This window comes from Pristis pectinata, chromosome 4 (assembly GCF_009764475.1).
Source record: "Pristis pectinata isolate sPriPec2 chromosome 4, sPriPec2.1.pri, whole genome shotgun sequence".
NCBI lineage: Eukaryota > Metazoa > Chordata > Chondrichthyes > Rhinopristiformes > Pristidae > Pristis > Pristis pectinata.
Genome location: NC_067408.1, coordinates 61938066 through 61955317, shown reverse-complemented (window position 1 = coordinate 61955317; position 17252 = coordinate 61938066). Strand labels below are relative to the sequence as shown.

Below are 17252 nucleotides of genomic sequence, written 5' to 3'. Positions count from 1 at the left end.
CAGGTGTTCATCACATGACATCCCCAGGCCATAAGAAATTAAGTTCAAATTATGCACTGGAGTCGCGTCAATTGATAAATGAAGATTAATTAAAATAGCTTTCTTCTGTATCCAGCTGATACTCATTGCCAACTACTTTTTAAATCATTGCGTTTTTGCTCTGCCTTAACATGCTGATGCCTCATTAATAATTCTATCAAATTGAATTCCTCCTTCTTTTCCGTCGGCTGTCGGAGAGGACACCTGTGCAAAAATTTCTAACCTAATGAAAAGCTGTTCTGAAAGCAGTTCACAAAATGTGCCAAAACCTCACCAAGTTTTTGCTTTCACAGATCTCCTGTCTTCATTTCTTCTTCACTGCTTCCCCAAGGATGAATGAATTCTTGTACATTTGGTACAAGTTTTGTACTATTCCCCAACTCTTTCCCATTCTGCAGCAGCAGACTGAAATTTTGATTTCAGTTCCTAAGGAATTGTGCAATAAATGCTCATAAATATTGATGAATGTTCATAAAAGCCTTGGAGAAGGTCCCAAGAAGATTAACTAGAATGGACTGCAGTATGTTTGGAGAATTAGTTAGAATAGCCTATTTGTGCTTTGATTCAATAGCACCTGGTCCTTTCTGTCTACAAGTGGGATTGGGTTTGAGCTCCTCAAACATAATATACCACCCAAACAGAATGTGGAAGAACAGGAATCCAGCACCTCCAACTGAAGTAACAAAGCAGTTACTGGTTGGGGAGGAGAGGGTGGGGTGGTAAAACACCAAGCCAATTATTCATTGTCAAATAAATTGATGACATTCATGGATAGTTACAATCAGGTGAGGCAATTTGGGGCACTGCCTCGCTCTCCCCATAGCCCTGCAATAAATCCAAATTAATCTTATCCTCCTGCTCTCTCCTCATTGGCCTGTTTCAACCAAAAATTAATTCCATTAGTTGGCAATCTCCTCTGAGACCTGCATCAGTGTCTGCTTCAAACACTTATCCTTTGATATATTTTTCTTGAAGGGTGAAGATTTCTCAGTGATGAAATAGGAGATAAAATGACTCTTCCTTACAAAGTGGTTATATTTAGTAGGATGAGGAATGCACTGACAATATTTTGCTTTTTTTCTAAGAAACCTGCTGTGCTGTCACAGTTTATTCAGGGAAAGGCTAGGTTACTATTGGATCTTTGTTACATGCTTTGTGTGTTGGCCTTGCAATGTATATTAGCTCTATGTACATTGCTACATTTGACTTGGCAGGAATAATGCCATACTTCAGCTGCAGTTTTAATCACAGGCCTGTCCTTTGCTCTCAATTACTTGCAAATCAAGCAGCAGATTTTGGCAGCCAAGTATATATGGTTATACACTGTAATCTGGAAGTTTTTGAGAATTCCTGCTCCAAAAACCTTCCCAAAAATGGCACGTGCCTAATTTGTGGCTCAAATATATTCAGGGGAGTAAAATGTTTTTGTTCTTGTTTAGGATTTATTAACCCATCCCTAACTGTCCTTCAGAAGTTAGTGCTGAGCTGCCACCTCGATCCTCTGCTATCCTTGTAATGAAAATCTTCATCAGGTAGTGAGTTCCAGGATTTTGACTCGATGATGGAGCCACAATATATTTTGTGGTCAAAACAGCATCAGGACGTTAAGCAGATCAGGCTGCATCTGTGCAAACAAAGGAAAATTAATGTTTTAGGTCGATGACTTTTTGTCAGGCTGAACAAACTTGGAAAGGGGCATTTTAAGTTGTAGAATAGGGGGAAGGATGGAGAGAACAACGGGAATTTCTGTCACAGTGGAGACCACAGATTGATGAGGCTGAGCCTCTCATCTGCTCTTGAATTATTGTTTATTTGACTGGTCAGTGGTGAGCTCCAGAATGTGATGGTGGATGATCTGTCAATGGCAATGTTGTTTGTCAAGGGAAGGTCATTGGACTTTCTCATTGCAGTTGGCCATTACGTGACATTTGTACAGGCAGTCCCCAGGTTATGACAGGGTTCTGTTCCCGAGAACTGTTGCAAGTCAGAAATGAAAAGAGTGTGCGGGGGAGGATCATAGAAACAGTTGTGACAGGAAAGCGAGCAGGTGCAGGAAGAGCAGCCGCTGGTCAGCCCCACTGATTCAGTGAGTGAGTCTGCTCAGTGCTCCCAACTCTGCTTGACTAAGCCCAGCCCCCAATTGTTACTGCTCAGAGGACAGTGGTGAGGAGAGAAGGCAGGTGAAAATGCCCCATTCCCACCCGGCAGAAGATGCCTGCAGCACCTCAACAGCTGGCAAATCAATCCCCATCCATCTTGCTGGTCTCCCAAACATTTGTTTGAATGTACGGGTCAGGCATTCTTAACCCAGGGCTGGTATGGAGAATATGTAACTTGCCTCTTACCAGTTAATTCCAAACTTGCTACATGTGGACATTGACTGCTTCATTATCTGAGGTGCTGGAAATGGAACTGATGGAGCTGAATGTTGTGAAACACATCACCGCCCCTTACTTCTGACCTTATGATGGAGGATTAGTCATGATGGTTGAACTTTGCCCTAAGGCAGCCCTGCAGCAATCTCCTGGGACTGAGATGATTATTCTTAAACCATCCAACATCTTTTTGTGCCAGATATGATTCCAGCCAATGTAGAATTTTTCCCTTGATTCCCACTGACTTGAGTTTTATTCAGGTTCCTTGTTCCCATGATCGGGCAGTGCTGTCTTGACATCAGGGGCTAGCTGTCCATCCTATCCTCATGCTTGAATCAAGGCTACAAAGTGGTTTGGAGAAGTGATCCAGGCATTATTGTGTTTTGTTTAATAGTGCATGGAGTCCTCATTATCTGCATGAAATAGGGACATAGACTTACTGCAAATAATGGTAAATGTGGATGCCACTAGGCCCTTCTCGTTTGTATAGAGTCACAGGGAGATACAGCATGGAAACAGGCCCTTCAGTCCATTGAATCTACACTGACCATCAACCATCTATTTATATCAATCCTACATTAATCCCATTTTTTATTCTCACATTCTATTGACCCCCCCCCCCCCCCCCCCCCCCCACCCCCCCCCCCCCCCCCCCCCCGGCCAGATTCTACCACTCATCTACACACTAGGGGCAGTTTACAGTGGCCAATTAACATACCAATCTAAGTGTGTTTGGGATGTGGGAGGAAACTGAAGCACCTGAATGAAACCCACCTGATAACAGGGAGAATGTACAAAACTCCACACAGGACCCAAGGTTAGGATTGAACCCGGGTCTCTGGCACTGTGAGGTAGGGGCTTTACTAGCTACACCACTGTACCACCTGTGGTTCTAAAAGCATTAAAGTGTTTAAATACCTAAAAAGAAATTAAGTTAGCTAACAAACTATAATTGATTGCATTAATATTTACAAGCTGTGATCAGCTTTGAAATCAAGGAGTAGCTGTGTAAACAGGACCCTATCTATTAGAACTGCACACAACAGGGAACCACTTGACACAAGTGGCCTGGAAACTGATCACAGTATTTATGCAGGCTATGATTGGTTTTCCAGTGTCTTTATAGATATTTGTTGGGAAAAATTTGCCGTGAAACATGGGGCCAAACCCTGGGCTATGCGGATCCATAGATGACGAGAACTGAGTATACAGCATACCCTCACAATTGCATTAGGACATCAGCCTTCAGTTTAAGCTGGAGTTTCTGGATTGGAATCCTGAGTAGAGCTGAGCTATGTCTGCAGTTTACAGCAATGGCCTTTAAAGAAACAGGCCAAGCTATCACAATTGTCTTGATTATCAGTTACAGTAAATAAAAAAGATCAGCTGGTTGCTTAAAATGGACTTAATAAAGAGTGATACTATGGGAGATAAGTGGTTAATGCATCCAGCTAGTACTGACATTAACTTATGAAATGTGGCAAAATTTGCAACAGCAGGGATAATAGAAGTAACTTGGGCATGAAAGAAATCTTTATTTTCTGCATTTGTGGCAGCTGATATCCAAATTACCTGCTTTTTCTGTTGATCTGACCATTTTCAGAGATGTCTGTCTGCCATGTGATCTCTAATAGATCCAGGTTTGTTTGTGTAAGTACTTAGTTACACATGGCTTCCTTTATTTATGTAAAACTGCATTAGATATGCAAAGGAATGGGCATTCAGCTTGCCTTGTTGGTGCTGACATTTATCTTCCCTATGAATCTCCTTGCATTTCACTGACTTCATCTCTGCCTTTTCCCTTCCTCTCATGAGCTGTTACTTTAAAATTATTCAGGGTATTTGCTTCTGTCATTTCCTATGTTCTACACTCAAATCCCACTTAGAAGAAATTTCTTCCAATTTTGTGCATTTATTAGTAACCATATTATTTTTAATGCTCCCTAATTTTGAATTCAACTACAAATGGAAACATCCACCATATAGCTTTCCTGTACAAGGTAATCTTAAGTTTGAGGAACTCTAATGCAGTCATTTCATTCTTTTCCAATCTAAAGGAAAAAGTTTTTCGATCTTTCCTGGAACTTGTAATTACTCAGTTCTGGAATCAGCCTGTAAAACATTTTATTGTTCTTCCTCCAGTGTTCCTCCTGATGGTATAGTGACCAAAACTGCTCTACTCCATTTGCAGACTGACCAGAGTTCTATACAAGTCTTGTAGTATTCCACCCTGCTTCTGATGACTAATTGAAAGCCTCTGCATTTTGGTGTGCAGGTCTTCTCTATTTGTGCTTTAGATTTTGTTTTCCTTTAATAATCAAGTGGAGATGATGGAAAAAATATGGCCAGCCGGATGGATTGGGTGGGGTGGGTGGGAGAACTATTTTTATGCCCAGATTGTACAAGTGAAATGAATGCATTGACTGAACGCACTTACCTGTAGCGGTTAGCGTAACGCTATTACAGCGCCAGCGACCCGGGTTCAGTTCTGGCCAACGTCTGTAAGGAGTTTGTACGTTCTCCCCGTGTCTGCATGGGTTTCCTCCGGGTGCTCCAGTTTCCTCCCACATTCCAAAGATGTACAGCTTAGGAGTTGTGAGCATGCTGTGTTGGCACCGGAAGCGTGGTGACACTTGCGGGCTGCCCCCAGAACACTCTACGCAAAAAATGCATTTCACTGTGTGTTTCGATGTACATGTGACTAGTAAAGATATCTTATCAAACAAGACTTTCAAAAAACATTTAGCATTTTCTTCATGGTACTTCTAGAAGTTCCATTGCACTAAAATTTCTGATTACGTGAACTTCTGTGTGTAAAAATAGAAAGAAAAGCATAAGTGAATCCTTCCTGCTTGAAAAAGATTGCTCTGCTAATGGAGCAAGCATCAGTGAAGGCTATTAAACTGAAGTAAACCTTACATAGTTGTTCAGGACTCTGGCCTTAAGAAATATAGTTCAAATATAACCGTGTTCTGCATGTGACTGTCAACCACGGACGCGCATCATTTTATATACTTCAGTTATGATTATCAGAAATTTAGCAGATTATGTGCTACTGAATGCCTTCTGTTGGATCCTGACCCCTACTGATGAACTACAGGGATGGTGATGTACTCCTGGAGGGGTATAGGGGGAGGTGGGCAGAGAAGGAGGGAGACTAGAAAGATAAATATTTTCTTTCAGGAGTAATGGAAGGGGAAATAGTGACACTAGGAAAAATGAAGTGTCAGTGTGTGGGTAAGTTTTAGGAGGCAGTGGGCCTGTTTCAACCATTCTTGTGAATCTTCCAGTTGGTTATTCACAAGTGTATTATTTGCCTCTGCATTAAGTAGGGATGATAAATAGAAAATGTATTGCAAAATGTGCAAGTTCTTGATTTGGGATCAATAATCTTATGGTTTTGCATGTCTCCACCTTTGCATGACTTAATTCTCAACAAAATGTGTCAAATTTGGATTGATTCACATGTGGGAATGAGTTCTATTTAAAGGTAATGTACAACCAAATAGTAGGTTAGGGATTTGTACTAAAACTTACCTTCACTTTGAGAGATTTCAGTTCAACATTAAAAATTATCAATGCATCCTTCTAATCAAATAAATTTTTGTTAAGAAAAATTGTCTGAAAAGCAAGTTGGATATGTTTATCTTTAATATTTCTGCAGACCAGTAAATTTGTGAATTTATGGTATGCATCTGTCTTGTTTAATTATCCATGCAGTATGCTTTTAAATAACATGCTGCAGTACTCAAGGTAAATATTAATAGTATTTTCCTTAATTAGGTGGTGCAACATCTTACTTCAATGTTTTATTTAATTGTATTCCCATTGTAGCCCATCTGCTATTGTTTCAATAGGTTCAGAGCAATGGCTTTTTGAGCGTGTGTGTGTGTTTTTATAACTCAATGACGTAACCGCAAGATTTGCTGCATGTTTTCTTCCTGAATGTGGTTAAATTGTCATGCTCATTTTTCTAGCGGAATCTAACTCTCTTTGGATGTTCTCGAGTTTAAAGCCTTGAGTGACTTTTTGTTTTAAGGAAGCAAAATACATGAGCTAACCTATTATAGCAGAGGAACTTTTTGTGCTCAGTTAACCTGAAGTGCTAAAGTTTGTACTGCATGGATGATAAAGGTTATTAGAACTGTTCAAAATGATTTAACTCATTGTTAGCTTATGTTTTCATGGAGTGGTGTGTGTTTTATATTTCAAAGGCACTGCTAAAGCTTTGTATCCATATGGAAATGGGAACTTGTAATATACAGATTATGTTCAGGCCAAGTACCAGTGAGAGACTCACAGGCAATTATTTCTTCATTGTACAGAATCACAATGGGAAAAGCCTGAAGGGTTCCAAGGGAGCTCAAACTTTGTGCAGAGTGAAGTTGCACAACAGGTACATTGTTGGTTTGGATTTGCCTACCACATCGTTGAGGGCTATTGTATCTGTGGACCAAAAGTACTCTACATTAACCATTATTTTGTATTTGAATGCCCCTTCCAGCAGACACAGTCCTGTGCTTGCCAGGAGAGGCAATTAGTTCGAAGTATGTACACTCCTTATAAAACTATAACTAAAGTCCATTTAATAGTCCATGGATGATATGAATAAAGATGGAGCCTTGGTTTATAAGGTTTGAGCAGGCAGTATCCTGACAAAATTGCAAACATTTTGCTTCTGTGATCCTTTTTAACTGTTTTCCGAGCTTGTGCTTTCGGATGTCCTGTCTCTGTACATCGAAAATGAAGCTGGTACATCATCTCTGACGTGGTGGTGTGTTGTGCTTTGATGCTTGTTGAGAACCCGGTGCATGTGAAGTTTTACAGGTGAGAAATCACACTGGTTTTTAAGGATCATGGCTCATTTTAATCATACATCCTGGGAGGGAGGAACAGTGGGCCCTTTTACTTTCCTGCCTATACGTGGGTGGGTACCAGGTATAGGCCTAGGCTTGGTGAGATCAGTTAACTTATCATTCACACAGTTCTGGGTGGGAAGCTGTATGTTGTGATCTCCTTTGCCAAAGTGCATGATAGATTTAACAAAAACTTGTAAATTTATTGGAGCTGGTTCTCATGAAAATTAGCAGTTTGTATTCCAATTTCTTTGGCTGTGAGAGCAGCATAAGGAGGACTTGGGTTTTTATTTGCTGAATGATTAAGTAGTTAGGGAATTATAGTAGCCTCGACCCATAATGTTGTGCATGTTATTTTTCATGGAATGGGATTAATCTGGTGTATATCAAAAACTTGTGGAATTGTCTTTTCAGATGAGACATTAAACAAGTTTAATCTATTCTACCCTATCAGCTCCTTAAAAAAAAAAGATTGCATGACACCAGCAGCTTGACCAATATTTTCCTGTTTACTAATAATCGCGCCTCTTCTAGTTGCAGAATACTGTGCTTTGGGCATTGGTGGGATGCTTTAGACGTAAATACACCTTGTTTCATTCTAATCCTGGTCCATCTTAATTACAGTTCCACATTCTGAGATTGGCCCTTATCCTATTTCTTAAAGAAAAAAATCATGCACTTAACGTTACAGATCTCAAGGTTTTTAAAATTTCATTACTTGAAAACCACTTGAATATGTGCGTGTATTGCATTGGGCACTATATTTCATCTTATTGATTGCTATGCTGAAGAACAAGTCAAGTCACCTTTGACAACTCTAATTTATCACAGCAATGATAATTATGTACTGGTTTGAACATGAGCTTGTCATCGTCTTGCACGGCAGCCACGGTCAAACAACTTAAATAACATGCAAGTTCCTGACATGCACTCCAGCTTGCGAGTGTCTGAAGAAACAATGGGGACAAAGGCAAACTGAAAGTAACTGGACCTGGTTACACTTTGCAACAGTTGGTTAACTCGCTAATGGATAACGATATGGCCAGATACGAATTGATAGAAGTAGTCTCCAGATTGGTGATAATAGTTTCCATCACAGTAAACAACATTGTCTATTTGCACAGTCCAAAAATGTACCTTGCCTCACTCTTTGCATTATTGCATTCTTATCAGGACCTGTCAGCCTCTTCATGGGTAGAAGGAGTTACTCCAGAAGGCTGCACCTACTATTACAATCTTACAACAAGAGGTATGTATGCTGACAGTGAATTGTTCATGGCAGCATCTGTGGAAGAAGAAACAGTTGATGTTTCAGTTCAAAGACCCTGATTTGCTGAGCGTTTCCAGCATTTTCTGATTTTATTTCAGATTTCCAGTATCTGCAGATTTTTTTAAAATTCCATTTTCTGTTCTTGTTCCACCTTGGTGTAACCAAATGATCCATTTTTAGTTTTGCTGACAAATTCTAGATTATAGGGTATGAATTTTGATTATTGCTATTTGCCCCTTGTTTGGGTGAGCCACTCTTCAGATAAGTATCCAATTTATTGCAATGTTTGAGTCTCCTATCTAGGCTACTGATAAATCTACAGGGTTTCTGTTTGCCTAGTGTATGGTGTTTCCCTATGTTAGACACACTGGCTGAGCCAAGTGAACATAACAATTGGGCATTGGGGTACAAGGGCATTGCTGAAGTTTAATAAGGTAATGCTGCATGTCTTAATGGTAATTTTCCACACCTCTTGTACAGCTGAGGCCAATCTAGCTATTGGGCACGGGTTGATATGATCAGCTGAGGTAAGCTGGGTGGGTTGGCCTGGACTAATCATCTAATGACATGAGTTCAACTCCCACCCAGGCAACTGAAATTTCAGTTTAAGAATAATTTGGAAATTTAGAATAAAACTAGTACAGTAAAGGTGATCATAAAATTACCGATTGTTGTTAAAAAAAAATCCATCTGGTTCACTGATGTCCTTAAAGTGAGGAAATTTGTTATCTTCAAACCTGTCTTTTCTTTGACCCCAGACCTACATCAATGTTGTTGCACTTAATTGCCCACTGAAATTGGCTAGCAAGCCACTCCACTGTATCATAACCACTAAATACAGGACTATAGTGGTTCAAGAAGATGGCTGATAATGACCTCAGTGACAATTAGGAATGGCAATAAACATTGCAGTTATTAATGATCCAAATCAAAGTTGAGTTTGTCATATGCACAAGTATACACAGGTGCAATGAAAAACTTGCTTACAGCAGCATCACAGGCATATAGCATTAGAGACACAACATTCCCAAGAAAAATGTAAATTAAACATAAATTATAGAAAATTATACAAGAAAACACAATTGGAGCGAAAAAGTATTGTAGTGCAAAGTGGTCATAGTCTTGCTATTACTGAGGTAGCGATTAGGGTTATGCGGGTTGGTTCAAGAACCGAATGATTGAAGAGAAGTAGCTGTTCTTAAACCTGGTGGTGTGGGACTTCAGGCTTCTGTACCTTCTGCCCGATGGTAGCTGCAGGAAGATGGCATGGCCAAGATGGTGGGGATCTTTGATAGGTATTGTCGTCTTGAGGCAGCACCTCCTGTAGACACTCTTGATGGTGGGGAGAGACGTGTCCATACCCCAGAAAATAAACTGAGAAGCAGTCCTGATAAGAGGTCCAACCCTGAAGGTTGCCTTCTTGAACCAGCTTTAGTTATCCTACATGTGCTGGGATACACCAGACCTGCTTGAATGAAGGATGTGCCGTAGATTTTTAACATGTACTTAGAGTTGGGCCATTAGGCTGCTTTGTCTCAGGGCAGGCTCTGCTAACCTGGTTATTTCTATTTATACCTTGCACTGAGTTTTATTTATGGTACCTCGTAGCATCACAATGGGAAAAGCCGGAAGGCTTCATCTCTGCTAATGAATGCTCGGATACAGCTGGCAAGGATAAGACCGAGCCTGAGGGATACGCTAAAGAATCCACAACTGCAGAGATTGCTGAGAAAGGCCCTGAAGATCACTCTGCAGGAGAAGAGGAGCAGTTGTTTAAAGAAACAGAGGCTTCCATTCCACAAAGTGAAACGAATGTCTCCCTCCAGGTATGTCCTGCTACCTCAACAATAAAGGAAATTCAGGGTTGTTAAACCATGCAGAGATGAGGTAAGCCTGCAAAGTTCTTGTGCATCTGGTGGGTATACGCACAAGTAGTCAGAGAACTTCCACTGGTTTAATATACCTGCACTGGTGGGACATAGAGTTCACTTCATGCTAAATCCACTGGCGTTTCAAAAATAAGTATTTGGTGCAATGGTCCTGTGAGGAGAGATTAAGCAGACTGGCTTGAGAGGTGATATTGTTAATATTCAAATTTCTTGCAGGGCTTCACAGGCTAGATGTAGACATGTTTTCCCTGGCTAGGATGTATAGAACCAGGGGTCATATTTTCAAAGCAGGAGCCAATCAAGACTGAAATGTAGAAGTTTATTCACCAGGAGGGTGGTAAATCTTTGGAGAACTAGTCACTGAGTATATTCAATACAGATGGATGGATTTTTGGATGTTAAGGAATATGGAATATGACGGGGATGTGATGCTGAGGTAAAAGATTAGCTATGATCTAATTCAATGGCAGAGCAGGTGTCGGGCTGAATGGCCTTCTATTTCTTATACATTTGCGAATGTTGAAATTTTACTTCCAATTTCTGAGCCCAGTTATTTATATAAACTGTATCAATGGCAGTCTCAGCACCAACCCTTGTGGAGCATCACTTTCTGCTTCATGTCAGCCTGAGTAATTGCTTTGAACCCCGACTCTCTTGTTGCCAATCCATTTTTACTCCCCAGTTTTGTAGTGTGACTTTAGTCACGAGTCTAAGGTATCTTATTGAACAGCTTTATGTGCATTTCATCAATTGCATTTCTCCTACCTACTCTTTCTGTTATTTTGGAGAATTCAGTAAAATTAGTCAAAATGACCTTCCTTTGATACCAGTACTGACTGATCTGTTGTATTCTATATTTTTTCTCATTATAATTTGAAATGTTATAATATCCATTAATTGGTGATATAGTTCCTGTTAGTTGATTCCTGTTAATTGATAAAGCCTGATAATTATATATCAAACTTGTAATACTGGACCTTCATCTTCCAGTCCTCTTTGGCTACAGACATTGTGCCAGAGAGTGGGACGGTAGCTAATTTACCATTGTTTAGAAGGGGAAAGACCAAACAATTACAGGCTAAACAAATTATTAGAGAAAACTGGGGGTCAGTATATTCATTTATTAAAGTCACAGGTTCATCGGGGATGATCGGGTTTGAGGGGAGTTATGTCAGACTGTTCTGAAAAGGTTATGAGGGATGATGAGGGTAATGCATTCAATCTCATCTACATGAGTTTTAGCCAAATGTCATTCAGGTGGAGAAGTAAAAACCCATGGGATCCAAGTAGGAGATTGGATCTAAAACTGGTTCCACAGGAGATTAAGTGAAAGAAAGGTTTTGGTGGTCGCTATCAAAGATTTGGACAAGTAAATGGGCTGTGATTAAGGAGTTAATGGGTGGTACTAAAGTTGGTATTGTGGTTGATAGAAAGTAAATCCTGGGCTAGAGGAAGTAATGGACTGGTCAGGTGGGCTTAAAAAAGAAAAGCAAATGGAATTTAATCCAGGAAAGTGTGAGGCAAAGCATTTGTGGAGGACAACCAAGCTAAAATACACAAAATGGAGGAACACTCAACAGTGAAGGGGAACAGGATCTCAGAGTGCAAGTGCGTTGATCACAAAAGGTATGAGGACAAGTAGATAAGGTGGTTGAAGATAAATTGGCGTACTGTGTACGATGCAAGAGGGATCCAATGGCACTAGAGAGGTTATGGCAGGGCTGGAGAATTATCATTATAAGGAAAGACTACCAAAGCTGGGGTTGGTTTCTTTGGAATACTAGGGGAGGTTTAAATGAGAAATATAAAATTATGAGAGACCTGGATCGAGTAAATTAAACATTAGGAGATATAGATCCAATATGGTTGTTGGAAGAGTGTTAAGAAAGGGTGGTGGGGATCTGCTGCCTGAAGTGGTGGAAGCAGAAATTCCTTGACACATATTTAAAAAGTACCTGAAAGACCACTTGAACTACTATAACATTCAAGGCTATAACCATGGAGCGAAGAACCAAAGTATACTGGCACAGACACATATCCTCCAACACTATACACTTCTATGATTCTGTTGTTGGTAACCAGGTTAATTCCAGAAAATGAAGGTTCAAAAACTTGTTGTATTGCAGAAGCAAATTGCTGCAGGAGTTGAAAGTGATGCGAAGTCCCCCGAGGGAAAACTTGATACCGAGGTGGAAAACACATTGCCCCAAGATGAGCAACAACAGGAAGCAAAGAAAGCCTTCAAGAGGAAGAATGTAAACCCCTATGGGGAATGGGAAGCTGTAAGAGTGGAAGAGGGGTGAGTAGCTGATCACCAATCTCACCCTTTCTGGTTATGTCCTTGTTCAAAGAAATGTAAATTTCCATCCCATTGTAATTCCATTTTACTACGAATCATAAGGCCACAGAGTGTATTTAGCTGTTCCCTTGTGTACTGATTTATTTAAGTGTGAAGACTTTAAGGGGATCATTTTGTTTTCTTGTCAAATATGTCACATTACTCAAAATACTGTTGGAACTGGACAGTCGATGTTTTGAGTCAATACTCTTCATCCAGTCCAGATGAAGGCTCTCAACCCAAAACGTCAAGTGTCCATTTCCCTCCATTAGATGCTGCCTGACCTGCTGAGTTCCTACGGTATTTTGAGTGTTGCTCCAGATATCAGCATCTGCAGTCTCGTGTCTGTCACATTACTGACTTTTTGCTATTCCATAGTAATTGGATGATACAGACAGTGCTGCCTCCCTGAACCATCTGTTAAAGGAACTTGTTTCTGCAACTGTCATGCAAGTGATTGCCATATGAGTGCAGTTAGTTGTTCACTTTAAAAGTGCCTGAATTGTGGCTAAAAGGATCCACGTTACTTATTTTAAATATCAATGTCAAGCAAGTCTGCAGGGTGTTGGACTGCAGAACGATCAGGTTTAACATTTGATTCTATAATTGGTGACCAGCTGTCAGTCACTTCCTCCCAGCCACTTGTCAAGCTTGACTGTAAGGGCACCATAAGATCAGAAATATAGGAGGAGTCAGCCTAATGATTGGTAGGGGCAGTATAGGCTGAAGGGAATCAAAAAGTTGCGTATGAATGTAACATCACAGCAAGATGACTTCTTTGTGGACACGAGAGCAAATTCATTGTGGCAGGTATGTGATCATAATTTGCTTAATCTGTATAGGAGAACCAAGAGAAAGAAGTTGCAGATAAAGTTGTGAAATCTAGAGAAAACTGATCATGGGACAGTAAGCATGGGCGGTACCAGTACCTCTGGGCATTTGTGGATTCAAGTCCTGTTCTGGATAACTGACCATATAATTCAGCCTGACTCTCATGCTGCTGTGAAATGTTGCTGCCGTAAGCGTGATGCTGTCTTTTTGTTAAACTGAGGCTACATCTCTCCTCTCCATTGAACACAGTCCAATGGCACTTGGAACCCGGGCATTCTCCTTACTGCATCCCTCACTGCACTTCACAAACACTGTTTTTACAGACTGACCTACTGGGCATGTCCCACAGCCCTGCTATTAGCAACATATAACACCAATAAAAAAGCATAATCTACCTGTTAATGCAAAATTAATTCATTTGGTTTTGCCCAATCTGAGATACTCCCTTTGTCCTATCCATCTCGACTCCATCTTCTCTGCAACTAACTCATTTTCTCTCTTTCCCAATTCTGAGGAGAGGTCTTGGACCTGAAACATTAACTCAGTTTCTCTCTCCACAGATGCTGCCTATCCTGCTGAGTGTTTCCAGCATTCTGTTTTTATGAGTAATCCAGTCATTGCCTTGTTGCTGTTTATGGATTGTCTTGCTGAGTGCAAAATAGTTGATACTTTCTCTGCATTATGACAGTGATTTAAGTACTTCACTGGCTGTACAGTACCTCAGAACATCCTTGGGGTTGTGGAAAGTGCTATTGACATTTTAATTTTTCAGATTGACCAAAAGTTTTTTAAATCTGTTGAATCTGCAATATACAAATTAGTCATGGTGTGCTTAACTTTCTTCCCTTATTTTACAGGGAACAGATAGACCTGCAGCTGCCTACAGTAGAGTACTCTGCTCCAACAGTGCTCGATGTAAACCAGGAACCCAAAGTCAAGTTTAAACAAAAAGAAATAACTTCACTGGGGAGTGATGCAGGAGGAGAGACAGTGTTTAAAAAAAGGAAAGTTGAAAATGGAAAATCTAGAAACCTTCGGCAGAAAGGAAATGATAACTGAATATCACAAAATATAATGCAGAAATATGTACAATGTTATCTGGCTTTGATTTCTGTAGTAAAGACAATCTGCCTAGATTTTCAGTTACAGTTCATTGGCCTTGTTTGGTGTAAAATACTGCAATATTTTTTTAAAAAAACAATGTATCTTTTTAAGTCGGTATTGTTTTGAATTAAGTTGGTAGTTTTGAATAAGAGCACAGGAACTTGCAAACCATTATTTCTGTAGTCGTTATCATTTAGGTTTATACCTGGTTTGACAGCATTTACTGCATTTGTTTCGGTAATTTTTTCGTTAAGACATTAAGATTTTTTGGTGTACTAAATATAAAAGGAAATAATGTATGCTGTGATAGCTTATAATTGGTAAAATAGAGCTCCGTACTGTGTGCTGTGGATTTAATGATTTTAACATCGCATCTTTACATAAAGTCCTTACAGAAAGTAGTTTAAAATATTTTGCATAATAACTTCTGTAGGTAAAGATACAGCTGTCAAAAATAAAACTGTGAAATATGCCCAGTATTTGAGATCTTATTGAGTGCCAATACACTGGGCTGCCAGCAGCTCTTCTGCTTCTGCGTTTCTTTAGATTCAGACACAGTTGACAGTATTACACTAAAAGTGCAGAGAAATAGACCAAGCTGTTTGATAATTATGCTGACTTTGCTGGTGAGAGGCAGATTGTTGATTGCAGCTGTATTTCCACACTTCATTCTGGCATAATCTCAATGGGTCAATTGGCCTCCTTCAATGCTGGTTCACAATCAAATCCCATTCCCCCACTAATTTTCCAGCAACATGTTCTCTCCATATTCCTTTCAACCTGTCTACAGTAAAGACACATTATAGTGGCCAATTGACCTATCGACCTGTATGTCCCTGTGATGTCAGAGGAAACTGGAACACCTGGGGGAAGCCCATGTGGTCACAAGGAGAACATGCAAACTCCAATGAACCAGGGTCACTGGAGCTTTGAGATAGCAGCTCTACCAACCATGACATTGTGCCACCCATTGTGTCTACAATTTGCTGTTTATTTGAGACAGTTTTGGTCTCTTGTCCATTAGCAATCTGGATTTTTGTTTCTCCATCAATGTCAGCCATCCTTTTGATGCTTACACCCTAAGCTCTAAGATTCCATCACAAACTCCTTCCAAGGTGCTCCTAATCACTTAAATCAAGCATTTATTGTTTATTCTTGTGTGGCTGGGTTTGAGAAACATCCTCAGGTTTGTATAGATGCATGATGGAAAAACAGCTTCCAAGCTAACTGGGGGCTGACCAACAGGCTGGTCAGAGATGTGAGCATGGGAGAGAGATGGAGTCAGGGGTGCTATGGGGGCTAATCTCTAGAGAACGTTGCATGTGTTACGGACTCAGTGAAAGTCCCTTTAAGATAGAGAGTGTGTGTGGGGGGTGTGCTTACATCAGTAGAAGATAAAGGACGTAATGACGTGGAAGAAGAAGAAGGAGAGAGAGAGAGAAGGGAGAGAGACACCAGCCTGCTAGTGTTCTCTATCGATGGATGAGAAACAATAACTGTGTCTGCCACTGAAATCCATGTATGGAAGTTGGAAGTAATCCGGTGGAGTTCACTTTGTTGCTGACCTGTAGAAGGAAACAGGTATTTGTGTGTGGACAACCACGATTCGGATGCTTTTCGGGGTGAGGAAGTCACTACTGAGTAAACACTGGAGTGTCGTTTGGGTTCCATCGTGGAACATTTGGAGTTCGTATTTACTCTCTATGTTTCTCTACGTCTACGTCTTTTCTTCAGACAACGGTGGTTGTTGAAGAAGCCCTTGCTCATGTTTCACCTTATGGCTTGCGGAACTGAACTTTAAGAACCATTCCGGAACTGGGAGTTTTGGACTTTGCCACACCCACACACACACGAAGAGTTTAGTTTTGGGGTTAATGTTTGAGGTTTAACATTTCTGAATTCTAACATACTAACATTTTTACTTTTATTTTACGTATTATCATAAGTAGTAATTAATAAAATAGTTTTTAACACTAAATCATGCTCAGTGTGTTTCTTTTGTTGCTGGTTCGTGACACATGGCTGCAAATAGTAGGTTAAAAGAGGGCCAGGCCCACAAGCTTGTAGGTGGAAACTAAGGTATTTATGAGGGGTGTAGGAGGGTGTAAGATGCAGGGAGGAGGTGGTGAAGTAAGGCAGTGTCAGGATTTAAACAGATAAAACTTGAAATCTGAAGCTGATGTACAGAATGCATTATGTTAGTAAAGTTAGAGTAAAGGAGCTGCTGGAGGAACTCAGTGGGTTGGAGATCCTCCAGCAGCTCATTTTTGTTTTGCGCCAGGTTCCTGCATTTGCAGTCCCTTGTCTCCATAGTGGTAAAGTTACTGGACTGATGTCAAGAGGCCAGGACCATTGATCTGAGACATGGAACCACAACAATGTAGTTGACATGACTGCCCTGTGAATTTATCCAAGACACCATTCAGTTTAATGGCAATCAAGTGGACATACAGTAAATTCAGTCCCTGATCTATTGCTTTGTGTGTTTATTTGGGATCCATTATTAAACAAAAGATTTGTATGAGGACTTGGAGTTACAAGCACCTTGGA

The 17252-nt window shown here is 40.3% G+C and overlaps 1 protein-coding gene across 1 annotated transcript in view; it reads left to right on the top strand.

The window, feature by feature from the left end:
* wbp4 (WW domain binding protein 4) overlaps nucleotides 1-15174 on the top strand; it is a 39067-nt gene extending 23893 nt beyond the window's left edge. Inside the window, exons 6-10 of the mRNA XM_052013748.1 lie at nucleotides 6740-6810; nucleotides 8444-8519; nucleotides 10149-10366; nucleotides 12556-12728; nucleotides 14456-15174. Of these exons, the coding sequence (XP_051869708.1) occupies nucleotides 6740-6810; nucleotides 8444-8519; nucleotides 10149-10366; nucleotides 12556-12728; nucleotides 14456-14657 (740 nt within the window). The 3' untranslated portion in view covers nucleotides 14658-15174. The remainder of the gene's footprint in view (nucleotides 1-6739; nucleotides 6811-8443; nucleotides 8520-10148; nucleotides 10367-12555; nucleotides 12729-14455) is intronic.
* The last annotated feature ends 2078 nt before the right edge of the window (nucleotides 15175-17252 follow it).